The following is a 12976-nucleotide window of genomic DNA, read 5'->3' as shown; positions in this document are numbered from 1 at the left end:
ATTGAGGCTTTATCGCTACGAAGAGGCGGCGGCGGGGCCGCTCCTAGGAGCGGGTCGCTTTGAATAAAGCGGCGGCGGCGATTGGCTGCAAAGCACGTGGTGCACGCCTCGCCGGAGAGCGCCGGGTTGCTGCTGCCCCCGGCTGCGTGGGGCAGAGTCCAGCCGCGGGTGCAGCACCCGCGGGGGGTGGGGAGGGAGGACTTGGGGGCGGGAAGCGCCTGGGGCTCGAGTCTTCCTGGTCCACTGCCACCGAGAAACCCTACGGCCCGGCTTTGCCCAACCTGCGGTGTCCCCGGAGTGTCCAAAATTGTGTCCAAAGCTCGCCACCGTCCTCCCTCCAGATATCCCACCCAACGCGCGGGCTGTGCGCGCCCACGGCGCGTGCCGCGGACACCCGGCTCGCCCCTCGCCGCCCTGTCCTGAGCATCAAGCGGGCTCCCGCAGCTCGGAGCGCGCAGCGAGGGGCTGCGCTCCCCGGCAGAGGATCCCTCAGCACCCGGCTGGGCTAGAGACGCAGACACTCCAACGCAGGAAAACTTGTTTTATTCGCGATCCCCGAGGGTTGCAGCTGCTCTTGGCTGAGATTCCGCGTGCGCTTTGTCTCTCTCCACTCGCCACAGCCCCCTCCCCCGCTTCCTCTCACGACTAACTCCCCCGACACACTCTCCTCCGACTCTTGTCCTCCTTCCCTTCCTCCTCCTCCTCCTTCTCCGCTGGCCGCATTCACGCGCTTCCTCCCTCCCTCCCCTGGTGTCACTTTTTGCCTACGCGCCCTCTCCCCTCCCCTCCCCTCCCCGCCGCTCCGCTTAAAGCCGGGCGCTGGGCGGCCGGGCGCAGAGTGCTCGGGAAGCCGGAGAGGAGGCGGCGCGGCGGTGGCGCTGCAGAGGCCGAGTCGAGACGCCAGGCGGCCACCGGCGCGCAAGGCGCTTTCCAGCTCCCTCCTGCGAGGGTACAGCCGGCCTCCTTCGGCGGCGCCTGCAGCCGCGGGCTCGCTCTCGCCTCCAGAGCTCACTCCGGGAGCTGCTCCGCGGGTGGCGGGCGCAGAGTCCGCGACGTGGGGATCGTGAGGCCGCGGCGATCCGCCCGCGGTAACCAGCCCGCGAGCCAGAGTTCCATGCGCGCTCCCTTCGCCCGGGCAAGTCGCTGTTGCTTCCTGGGGCTGAGACGTCCGCTCCGTCCCCTCCCCACCCGGTGACCGAGGCAAGAACCCAGCCGGTCGTGCACTGTGGCCGGTCGCCACTGTTGTAAGTCTCCCCTACCGCCGCGGACCTGTTGCGGGCGCCGTGGGTTTCAGGGGCTGCCTGGCCTGCGGGGTGTGATCGCGAGGGGTGTGTGTGCGCCCCGGAGCCTGGAGCTCCGACTGAGGCGGCGGTGGGGAGCTGTTCTCGGGGCGGAGACCTGGTGTCCACCGCTGCCCTCCCACAGCAAGAAGAGCCGGGCATTGCTGGAGGGGGCTCCTCTCGGTGGCGCGCCGCCCGGGCGAGCTGCTGGAGAGCTAGGAGCTGAGCCGGGATACGATCAATCCCCCCTTCCCCCCCCCCCCCCCCAGCGGAAAGAGCATTGTCGAGCGCGCGGGATTGTTGGTCCACGTTGCACCCTACCCGGCACGGTGAGCACTGGGGCCACGCGCAGACACCCCTAGTGAGGGTACGTTCACTGCGGCCAGACGTCTGTAGGGAATGAATGAAAACTGGTTTCTGAAAAATTAGTTTCTTCTCATGGAAGTATTTAGTCTTAACATGCTTAGTTTCGAAGGATAGGAATTGGTGGGCAGGGTGGAGATGAACCGTTGAACTTGGCGTGTGTGTGGTGTCACCCTCACAGGCATGGCCAGAGTGTTAAAGAGCGTTACAGGTGTTATAGAGGACTGTATAGTAAAATGCTTTTCTTGTTAACAATCTCTTTATAATGTTCCGTTGTTATCAATAATATGAATGTCCGAGAAAATCTGCCTAGTTTCTCCTTTGATTGCGTTGAGATCAGGTTTAAAACCCAAAGAAATGTGACACGCCGCTAAGTATTGGAGGCCCAGAGCCTGGTTAAAGAGCATTAAGTGAACTGAAGTTACTGTAGCTAGAATCCCTTTTGATGTTCACTGGTAATAGCAGCCCTTTTCCCCTTCTTTGTTGAGGCAGGTTAAGTATATGTGTGCGTTTTTTTGGCCACTTAACTTGGCATGCAAATATTATTTCTCTGGGGGCTTAAAAAAATGCCAGAAGGATGATTCATTTCATGTTGAAGGTGTGTTTAGTGGCTGTATACGTGGTTTCTGCTGATGTTCTCACATTTGCATAATTTTAAACTAGAAGGCAAGTCGTTTCCCTTGGGTCTTCAAGTTTACCTTTTATTTTAATCAAATATTGCTGCAAGATTGTTGGATTTTGACTGACACACTTCTCCATCTGGGTGGCATCCAAGACGACAAGCTAGGCTCTTTCTGCTGGCTTTATGAACCTACCTGGGAAATACAGGAGCATAAACACAGGATGCAAAGAGATGCAGATCCTATATCCCAAGGTCTTCTAAACTGTTTTGTTAAGTGTAAGCCTGGCTGTGAGTGTTGTTTTACACTGCTTAGGGAAACACCTTCCGGGCCGGGTGGGTGTAATTCCAGCTCAATTTGCAGGCACTTTGGTGCTTATGTACCTTGTGCAGCCTCATTCTTCCGTCAGAGCTGCATTCACTCTTAGCCGGAAAGAAGGCTACTTTTTTTTTTTTTTTAATTGAAGTATAGTTGGTTTACAATGTTGTTAGTTTCAGGTGTACAGCAAAGTGATTCATTATATATATATTATATATATATATAATATATATATACTTTTTTAGATTCTTTTCCATTATAGGTTATTACAAGACATTGAGTATATTTCCCTGTGCTATACAGTAGATCCTTGTTGGTTATCTATTTTATATATAGTAGTGTGTATATTTCAATCCCAAACTCCTAATTTATCCCTCCTCCCCCTTTCCCCTTTGGTAACCATATGTTTGTTTTCTTTGTCCGTGAGTCTATTTCTGTTTTGTAAATAAGTTCATTTGTATCTTTTTTTAGGTTCCACATATAAGCAATATCATATGATATTCGTCTTTCCCTGTCTGACTTACTTTGTATGATAATCTCTAGGTCCATCCACAGGAGGCAGCTTTTGAGGTTGCTTTGGAAGCATTAGCTTAAAAAAAAAAAGCATAGCTACTCATTTGGAATTCTTGCACCTTTCTGTATAAGGCATAGGAATATTTATACCATCTTTTGAGGTTTAGGCTTAAAATCTTCCTCAAAGAATTTCAGCTTGAATGTACTAATGCAAATGATGACTACAGCAGTAGAACAGCAGGGATGCTAATACTGTTTTAACACATTGGAGAACCTAGTGTATTCACACAGGGTCCTGTCACTTGCTCTTAGGAGCATTGGGCATTGGGTAAAATGGACTAGACCATAGATACTTAGCTTGAGGGTGGCGGTGGTGCTTGCCTCCTCACCATTTGTCAAAGCCCAAGTCACTGTAGAGACTGGTGGGTGCTTCGTAAAGGCTTCTTAACACCAGAGCCCTAGGACTCTGTTGTTTATTTTCTTCCACTAAGTCACGTTTACTCAAAATGAAAAGTTACATGCCCCAAATGAAAGAAAACAAGTTGCAACTCCTAATAGTGAGGCCTGTGTGTCAAAGGCAAGTTAGGTACCTGCCTCTGTTGTTTCTGTGCCTGCCTTGCCTCTGCTGGTCAGGTTGAAGGAAACAAGCAGGCCTTGGGTTTCAGCTCTGCCACAAGGACTGGCTGTTCCCTGTTTGGAACAGATACTGTAACCATGCAGTTTACCCTCCTGGGATAAACAGCTTCCCTAGGAATCCTTTGACAGGCAGGTTCTTGAAGCCATTATTTCTTTGAAGTAACAGAAGGGTAGGGTGAAAAAGGAAAAAGATGGTTCAGTTTTTTAAGATAGGTGATAGGCATGTCCTGTATCTTTAGCCTACAGTTTGATTACTGAGGAAAGCCAAAGAGAGCATTCGGTTCTGCTGTAATTTCCATTTAGAGACTGAGGAAAACACTCTAGTCAGCAAATAAATTCTAGAGTGGCCCTAAATTAACAATGGGAGGCAACACACATACACACACAAGTGTGTGTTTTGATTTAGATAAAGCGACATTTACATTTTGGACTCCCTGGATGCAGGTGCCAGTGTTTGCAGGTACACAAGAATGGTCCTGGTGATGCCCTGTTTAATTAAGAGAGATGGGTGGATACATCCTTTGTTCTTGCAACTGGTTTTCTAAGATTTGATTTAAAGCGGGGAGAACAGAACAGCAGAACTCCTGCGTTTGCTACTCAAAATATTCTTCCCTTTCTGTGCCCAGATCGCCACTTTGGAAGCTGTCCGGAGCAGGAAAGGGGAGTGGTGACTGTGGCCAGAATCTATCCTGTTTCCACGATAGCTTGCTGATCAGTATATGGTTGTGTTTATATTGGGGCTCTTTCAGGACGCTGTAGTGGTAGAGGTGTCTGGTTACAAATTATTTGTAATGATAAATAAAAGTTTGGTCATTTTAGAAGTTGGCCTAAGCCTGTGGTTTTAATGTTACATTTCCCATTTACTGCACCTACACTTTGGTAAGACACTGGGTCTTACCAAAGGAATTCTTAATGGAATTAATGAGTAGGTATTTGTTTTACACATGGCTTTATGTTGCTTGCATAGGGCATTAAAGCCTGTGCCCATCCCGGCGTTACGAGAGCTGGAGGCCTGGCATTTCAAGTGGCCAGCAGTGAATCAGCTGGACTAGGGCAGGGAGCTGTGAGAATGAGACCTTGCGCCTTTTGGCTTTTGCTGACTTACATTCTCAAGGACTTCAATATCCTGCAAGTTGGCAATCAGGTTTTCCAAGATAAACCTGCTCTTAAGCAGTGATTGTTTTTTTTTTTTAAACAGTGTATGGTTTAAATAGCTCAACAGTATTATAATAAGTGTCTTTCCTTATAGGTAGGTAGCCGTCTCTGACTTTGTATAGGCCTGGCTGTCCATTATTCAGAACAGTAGGCAGCAGGGCCAACAGCGAAGTGTTCTGTTTCCTCTGTCCAAAACAATTGCTGGTTTGGTTCGGCCGTTCTGAACACTGGGAGCATCAGGTTCAATAGTTGTGTTTTGTTTTTCAGGAGTGGAAACAAAATGTCCGTCAGCGTGCACGAGAACCGCAAGTCCAGGGCCAGCAGTGGCTCCATTAACATCTATCTGTTCCACAAGTCCTCCTACGCGGACAGTGTCCTTACTCACCTGAACCTGTTACGCCAGCAGCGTCTCTTCACCGACGTCCTTCTCCATGCCGGAAATAGGACCTTCCCGTGTCACCGGGCGGTGCTGGCCGCGTGCAGCCGCTACTTCGAAGCCATGTTCAGCGGCGGCCTGAAGGAGAGCCAGGACAGCGAAGTCAACTTCGACAACTCCATCCACCCAGAAGTCTTGGAGCTGCTCCTCGACTACGCTTACTCCTCCCGGGTCATCATCAATGAAGAAAACGCGGAATCGCTCCTGGAAGCTGGCGACATGCTGGAGTTTCAAGACATCCGGGATGCCTGCGCTGAGTTCCTAGAGAAGAACCTGCACCCCACCAACTGCCTGGGCATGCTGCTGCTGTCCGACGCGCACCAGTGCACCAAGCTGTACGAGCTCTCCTGGAGGATGTGTCTCAGCAATTTCCAGACCATCAGGAAGAACGAAGATTTCCTCCAGCTGCCCCAGGACATGGTAGTGCAGCTCTTGTCCAGTGAAGAGCTGGAGACGGAAGACGAAAGACTTGTGTACGAGTCTGCAATTAACTGGATCAGCTACGACCTGAAGAAGCGCTACTGCTATCTCCCGGAGCTGTTGCAGACAGTGAGGCTGGCTCTGCTGCCGGCCATCTATCTCATGGAGAATGTGGCCATGGAGGAACTCATCACCAAGCAGAGGAAGAGCAAGGAGATCGTGGAAGAGGCCATCAGGTGCAAGCTGAAAATCCTGCAGAACGACGGTGTGGTGACCAGCCTCTGTGCCCGGCCCCGGAAAACCGGCCATGCCCTCTTCCTCTTGGGAGGACAGACTTTCATGTGTGATAAGCTGTATCTGGTCGACCAGAAGGCCAAAGAGATCATTCCCAAGGCTGACATCCCCAGCCCGAGAAAAGAGTTCAGTGCCTGTGCAATTGGCTGCAAAGTATACATTACTGGTGGGCGAGGGTCTGAGAATGGAGTCTCGAAAGATGTCTGGGTTTATGATACCCTGCATGAGGAGTGGTCCAAGGCGGCCCCCATGCTGGTGGCCAGGTTTGGCCATGGCTCTGCTGAACTGAAGCACTGCCTGTACGTGGTCGGGGGGCACACTGCCGCCACTGGCTGCCTCCCGGCCTCCCCCTCAGTCTCTCTAAAGCAAGTAGAACATTATGACCCCACAACCAACAAATGGACCATGGTGGCCCCTCTCCGAGAAGGGGTCAGCAATGCCGCAGTGGTGAGTGCTAAGCTCAAGCTGTTTGCTTTCGGAGGTACCAGCGTCAGTCATGACAAGCTCCCCAAGGTTCAGTGTTACGATCAGTGTGAAAACAGGTGGACGGTTCCGGCCACCTGTCCCCAGCCCTGGCGTTACACGGCGGCAGCTGTGCTGGGTAACCAGATTTTTATTATGGGGGGAGATACCGAGTTCTCCGCCTGCTCTGCTTATAAATTCAATAGCGAGACTTACCAGTGGACCAAGGTGGGAGACGTGACAGCAAAGCGCATGAGCTGCCACGCTGTGGCCTCCGGAAACAAACTCTACGTGGTTGGAGGGTACTTTGGCATTCAGCGATGCAAAACCCTGGACTGCTACGATCCAACGTTGGACGCGTGGAACAGCATAACCACGGTCCCGTACTCGCTGATCCCTACTGCGTTTGTCAGCACCTGGAAACATCTGCCCTCTTAAACACAATGCATCCTAAAGAGAGTGAGCGTAAGGTAAGAGTCAGTTTAGCTGTAAGTATCCGTATAGTTGAGCTAGCTGTGTAAGCCCGTACGTGAGTGAAACAGGCTCCATATAACCCATCCTATAGAGGTTCTACACGAACTACAAATAAAAGCACTTGTACCCCGGAACTTAAACACTTGTGTTGAGCACAGCTGCAACCCCCCAAACATAAGCCAGTGGTTCTCAGCCTTTATTGGGCCTCAGAGTCTCCCAAAGAGCTTTTTGAAGCCTGCCCACTCCAGAGGCTGGGTTTCATTAGGTCTGGGTGGGACCCAGGCATTCGCATTTTTAGAAAGTTCTTCAGTGATTCTAATTACGGCCAGGTTGGGAACCTTGTCTCCTGAGCCCTCCCTGTGTGCCGACAGCTGGGCTGTGGGTTTCCCATGGATCATTTCATTTGGTCCCTACAACAACCCTGTGGGATATTATTATGAGAGCACTTCATAAATGAAAACACCTGATGCACACAGGGGTTAAGTAAGTTGCCCAAGGTCATAGGGCTTAGCAGGCGGAAGGGTTGGTCAAGACATCAACCCAGGCAGTCTGGCTCCAGAGTGTAAGCACTTGAGCTCACGCTGAATGGCTACTTAATAAACTTCACATTGTTATCACCCCAGGAAATAATTGTAGATTTTAAAATTTAACTTCCTCAAACCCTTTTTAGAATGAAGTGGGGTTTAAAAAATTGAATGCTGAAAATTATTCCCATTGTATTCTGTCCAGAATTATTCATTAGCTTATTTTAAAAGTTTTTCCTTCTCCCCCACCCCCCCAAAAAAATAGCCCCCTTTAGGGCATTTATTAACTTTTGAGAAGTCTAGGTCTGTCCTTATAAAAGGTTGCACCTGCATTGTATAAGCTTGTCTGATGTGTGGACACACTGAGCCATCTAAACTGCCCTTCCTGCAGCTTTTCAGAGTTAATCAGTCAGGCTGACCCCATTGTCAGGGCGAACAAAAGTTGTGTTTCTGTGTCATATATCTGGGTACATAATGGTTGTCTTGTGTACTTAAGAGTATATAATACTCTTGGCTCAAATAATTAATAGGCCTACACAGTTCAGGGTTCGGGAAGCTAATGGCCGCTTTGCTGCTGTTAAAGCATTCTCAGGATTGGCCCCGGAATCACTTAAGCGTATCTAAGTGTAGCACAGAGCACACGGAATGGGTTGATTTGTTTTGGTGACTAAGGGCTCATTACTAATAATAAGAGAATAAAATTTAAAAATCTGCTTTGGAGGAACTGCTGGGAAAATGAACTCATTCCTTGGAAAGGTTTGGTTCTGTGTTCCCTAGTATGTTTCACACCTTTGAAGGGGACCTTCTAGCAAAGAGGGGTTTGGACTCATTTGTCTTTTCTTTCCTCATCTCTTACAGCTCATTTAGAAACACCAGTAAAACTGGTCTCCCTTTCACATGGAATCGTGCTGTTTCTTTCGTTTCTTCAGTTATCTCCTCTAGCCTATTACACTTAGTACAGTTCTTAGTAATGTAACGTTTTCCTGGACTGAGACTCCTTCAAAGGAGCAGGAGCTCTCAGAACCGTCCTCTGGGGAGCGAATGGGGCTAACAGTGTCCGACACCAAACTGGTTTTTGCAGCCTTGCTGGCATCTCAATAATTCTGAATAAACAAATGCTCTGAAAGGGGTTATTTCATTTGCGATATGAATGCATTACTCAACTCTAAAGAAGGTTTAAAGAACCTTCTAGGCAAAAGCATCAATTAACAGTGGACTAAATTGGGTGTTAGTCCAGAACTGACTATATTTGCATAGGAGAGCCTTAAAAATTGCCAGTGACGGTGGCGGTACATCCAAGTGGTAACTGGCTGGCATTCTTGGAAGTGGCTGGCATCCTATATGTCATATAGGTAGAAAAGAGAGAGACCACATGTACATTCTGTTTCCAGCTGTGGAGTCTGGACCTCTCTGCACTTCAGAGATCTCCTTTGTCAAATGAGTGATTCGAATTTTGCTTGCCTTAAGATCTGTCCCAGTTCAGACTTGGGTGAATTGATAAATGAGGAAAAAGAAAAGAAAGGCGTGAAAATACCTAGCCCATGTCTGGTACATATTAAGTGTTCAATACTCGTATTAGTTTTCTTTCCTCCCTTCAATTTAGACCTTAGCTCGCAGTGGAATTAGCTTTGTGTGTCATGCAAAAATGAGGTTTCTTTGACTATTATCAGCTTGTTATCTTTATACTTCATTTTTGGTACCTCCTTTCTCAGCCCAGAGTGAGTATGTTGGCAAACACTCGAATTCACCTTCTCCTGGGTATTTGAACCTAATCACACATGTCCGGTCGCTGGGAAATGGAACAAATAAAGTGTTCGGTTATATTCGAAACAACATCCCCTCTGCCCTTGGTGCTCTTAGCCAGAGAGTCAAGCACAGAATAAGGAAATTCGACAGGGCCAGGTTCGCCTTTTTAAAGGGTGGCGTGGGGCTGATCAAAGCCACTGTTGGAGTTTCCGACAGGAGAGAATGTTGGTTTAAATTTCTAAAGTTTACTACACACAAGATAGTGTTAAAACACTTAAGCCGGATGGAGTGACTTAAAAGAGGTGCTGTGTAGGTATCAGTCCTAAGCTGCAAACGCTTCTGGGACCTGGCTTTGCCCTCCACGTGTAGGTGCTACCTGAATTAATACAGTGTTAACAAAAAGTTTCCCTAGGTCTAAAAGCTTATCCACCGAGGAGATTTTAACTCTCTCCTGCTGCTCCCAGCTGCTGGGAGGGACAAAGAGGAAATTACTTTTGATTTCGCTCCATTTTCATGGTGCTGTGTGGCCCCCAACTTGATGGCGTTTGGATTTTGGTTTGCTTTGTTCCCGGCCCCCCTTTTTAGTGGTGTTTTTGTTTTGGGGTTTTTTGTTTTTCTGTTTGAGTATGCAACATCTTGACATTTCATATTATTACAAGATACATTCTTTTGGCCTAATGTTGATGTATAGGTTTCAAGGAGGTGAGGGTGGGCGATGACACCCGTAGTCTAAGGAATGCCTTGAAAGCTTGAATCACTGTTATGAAACTGCCAAAAGAAACAACTAATGAAATGAATCAGACTTCCGAACACACAAGAGCAAGAAGAAGTCAGTGCAAGTGATGAGCGCCCCTCCTGAATTCCCTCTGTCTGTACTTCGAGTTTCAGCACTGGGGCTGCAGACTCTTATGCTAGGGCTGGAAATGGGCTCCAAGAACAGATAGGGTGAGCATTTGAAAGACAAAAGCCCTCTGCAAACTCTCCTGTAAAATTAGACTTAACTAAATGGGAAGGATGGGTGGTAGGGGGAAACACCAGCTCCCATGAAACGTGCAGGCTTCGTGGTTATGGCACCTTGAATTTATATTCACGTTTGACGGCGGTTGATTCTGTAGATAATAACACTGCATACCACAGCCCGAGTCTCCTAAGTGTGGACTGATGAACTTGGAGAATAAACTCCAGCCTTGGGCTGGTGAGGCCTGGTATGCTGTCATGTGAAAGAAAGCGAGACTGATTTCTGCCGTAATGAATAGCAGAGATGCATTTAAATAAGAGGATTAATATGTCTGCCTTCTATATGGTGAATAAATTTAATTTGGAATCCTTTATGGTAAATGGGCCCAAGGCCGGGGGTGGGGGGAGGGGATTGGCAAAGGAATCTCTTGTGACCCTCTGGTGATCACTTTACAGTGGCTCTGTTTAACCGTGGAGAGGAATTATGAATGTCGGAAGCAGAAGAAGGCAACTCGTAACAGCACCTAGATGTATAGGTTTGAATTTTAAACGTATATATGTTTAGGAAAGAAGTGAAGATCTTTTTTCGGATACCACGGTTTCTGTTGGGCCGTCTGCATGCATGAATGCACCTACCGAATGTGTAATTAAGACCTTTGGAAGCCATATTGACTGCCTGTCCCAAGTTTAATCTTTTTTTTCAGATTTTGAGACTAACAAAAAATTTTCCTTTTCCTCTATTTTAGCTGACTCCATCCCTTAACGAGACAAGATGGGATTTCTACTTTGGAGAGACCAAATTGAATGAAGAGAAAGAAAAGAAAAAGGAAAAGAAGTTGCTACAGTCCAATCCACCACACCTTGTAAATGCTTCTAACTGGACTTGAAGGAAGGGGGGAGGGGGAGGGGGAGGGGGAGGGGGGGTGGGCTTTTCAGTGCAAGAGGCACATGGTTTAAATATGAATGAACGGACCTGTGATCTAGTCCTTGTCTTGTAATTGTGGATTAATGTCAGCATTAATCAGCCCCTCAAAGGGAGAGAAAAGCCGGCCCTCTTCCCTTGCTGTACCATATTCAGCATTTGATTTCCATGGGTTCCACCATTTATGTGTAAAATTTGAAATGGTTGTCACCTCTCTCTGAGGAGCGAGCTTGAAGCCTCCACGCCAGCTGCTGTTGGAGATTGAAAGCCCAACTGGGGGGCCTGGAGGGATGCTTGCTGGGCTGGCTGCGGAGTGAGGACCACTGGACTCCACGATAATCTCCGAGGGGCTGTGCTCCCCAGGAACGTTTCTGAACAATGGGGACATTGTTGGTAGCTGTTTGGTAGATGTTCTTTTCTATTTATAAGTGACTTTAAACTTTCCCTTGGCTGGTAAGAAATTTGTTGTAGATTTAGCTATTTATTGTTTGAGGCCTGCATGCTGAAACAATGCTTACAGTTGTCTTCACGTGTATGGACGCGTGTGAATGGTTGTACGTTTTGCACAATTTTGTGGCTGTTATGATGTGCTCTGCCGCACAAAAGTGAAAACTTTGGAGTTACAATTTAGGAACATAACTGGAGGGTGGGTTGGGAAGGGTGGGGGGGTGGGATTTTGTAAATGTCAAGACAGGGAAGGATTACAAGACAGAAACTTAAGTTACATCCTAGAGGTAGAGAAAGCATGAAGGTCATTTTTCTCAGACTCATCAACTTTGACTGGGGTTTTGTGGGCTGTGGTCCTGCCAATGGCTCCTGGGGCAAGGGAAGGCTTCTTTCTGCCCTCTCCTTCCTGTCCGATTCACTCGCTTCAATCTCAGCTACTGAAATTTGGAAAGGACCAAATCGCTTGGCAGTTGTTTTTTTGTTGTTGTTTTTTTCCTCCTCTGTGTAATAATATCCTGAAATCCTGGAAAATGCTATGGACTAGTTCTGTATATAGGGCACAGGTAAAGGCATTGTCCAAAGTTTATTTATTTATCTATTTATTACCCTATGAGAATGCTTGGCCATAACCACAGTTAACAGGAGAAAACGAAACACTCAACGATGGAAAGTAATTCACTCACCGGATTTACTTGACCTGGATGGGTCCTTCTCTCTTCCTGCTGTAGGGTTTAGCAGGTGCTAAAAGTTCTCCAAGGCAATATTCACATGGGTACAATGTATACTTTAGTGCTCCCTCTTAAGTAAGTCTCTAAAAGAACTCTTTGGTGCACAAAAGTGACACATGGCCACCAAACACCAAAGAATTGTAAGCAGTGGCCCTTGCTGAGAGGCTTTCTGGGAGAGTTGGGAATCAGTTGTGAATACGTTCTTTGCTAGTTCAAGTGCTTGTTTCCTAAATACGTGCCGTGATAGTTATTAGTGGTAGACTCATAGGTGCTTCCTCACAGGTGTCCGGGGAAGCTCAGAATTTGCAATTCGCACTGCTTTCATGGCTGTTTCTCTCATTACTGTATTTTAGAAAATAGGGTTTAAGACCAATAACCTTTGACATCGTGTGTTTGCATTGTCTAATGACAGATGAATCCTTCACATTTCTCTCCACTTGAATATATTAGACTAATTGTACATGTCTGTTCGTGCCGTGAATAAGTGGGCTATAGTTGGACCAAAATAAATGAACAGTTGGAATCAAAGCGTCTCAATACTTTGCGGTAGTCAGTCCCTCGCCTCTAGATGTGTTCTAATCCAGCGGTCCCCAACCTTTTTGGCACCAGGGACCGATTTCGTGGAAGACAATTTTTCCACGGACCGGGGTGGGAGGCGTGGGGAGTGGTTCAGGAGGTAAT

At 47.9% G+C, this 12976-nt stretch overlaps 1 protein-coding gene across 1 annotated transcript; it reads left to right on the top strand.

The window, feature by feature from the left end:
- The first annotated feature begins 1166 nt into the window (after positions 1–1166).
- Positions 1167–11075, top strand: ENC1 (ectodermal-neural cortex 1). Its single transcript, XM_061187906.1, has 3 exons — positions 1167–1244; positions 5153–6967; positions 10945–11075. Exon 2 carries the CDS (start codon positions 5166–5168, stop codon positions 6933–6935), a length of 1770 nt encoding a protein of 589 aa, XP_061043889.1. The 5' UTR covers positions 1167–1244; positions 5153–5165; the 3' UTR covers positions 6936–6967; positions 10945–11075.
- Positions 11076–12976: the final 1901 nt, after the last annotated feature.

This window comes from Eubalaena glacialis, chromosome 4 (assembly GCF_028564815.1).
Source record: "Eubalaena glacialis isolate mEubGla1 chromosome 4, mEubGla1.1.hap2.+ XY, whole genome shotgun sequence".
Classification (NCBI taxonomy): domain Eukaryota; kingdom Metazoa; phylum Chordata; class Mammalia; order Artiodactyla; family Balaenidae; genus Eubalaena; species Eubalaena glacialis.
This window is presented reverse-complemented; position numbering and strand designations above follow the sequence as displayed.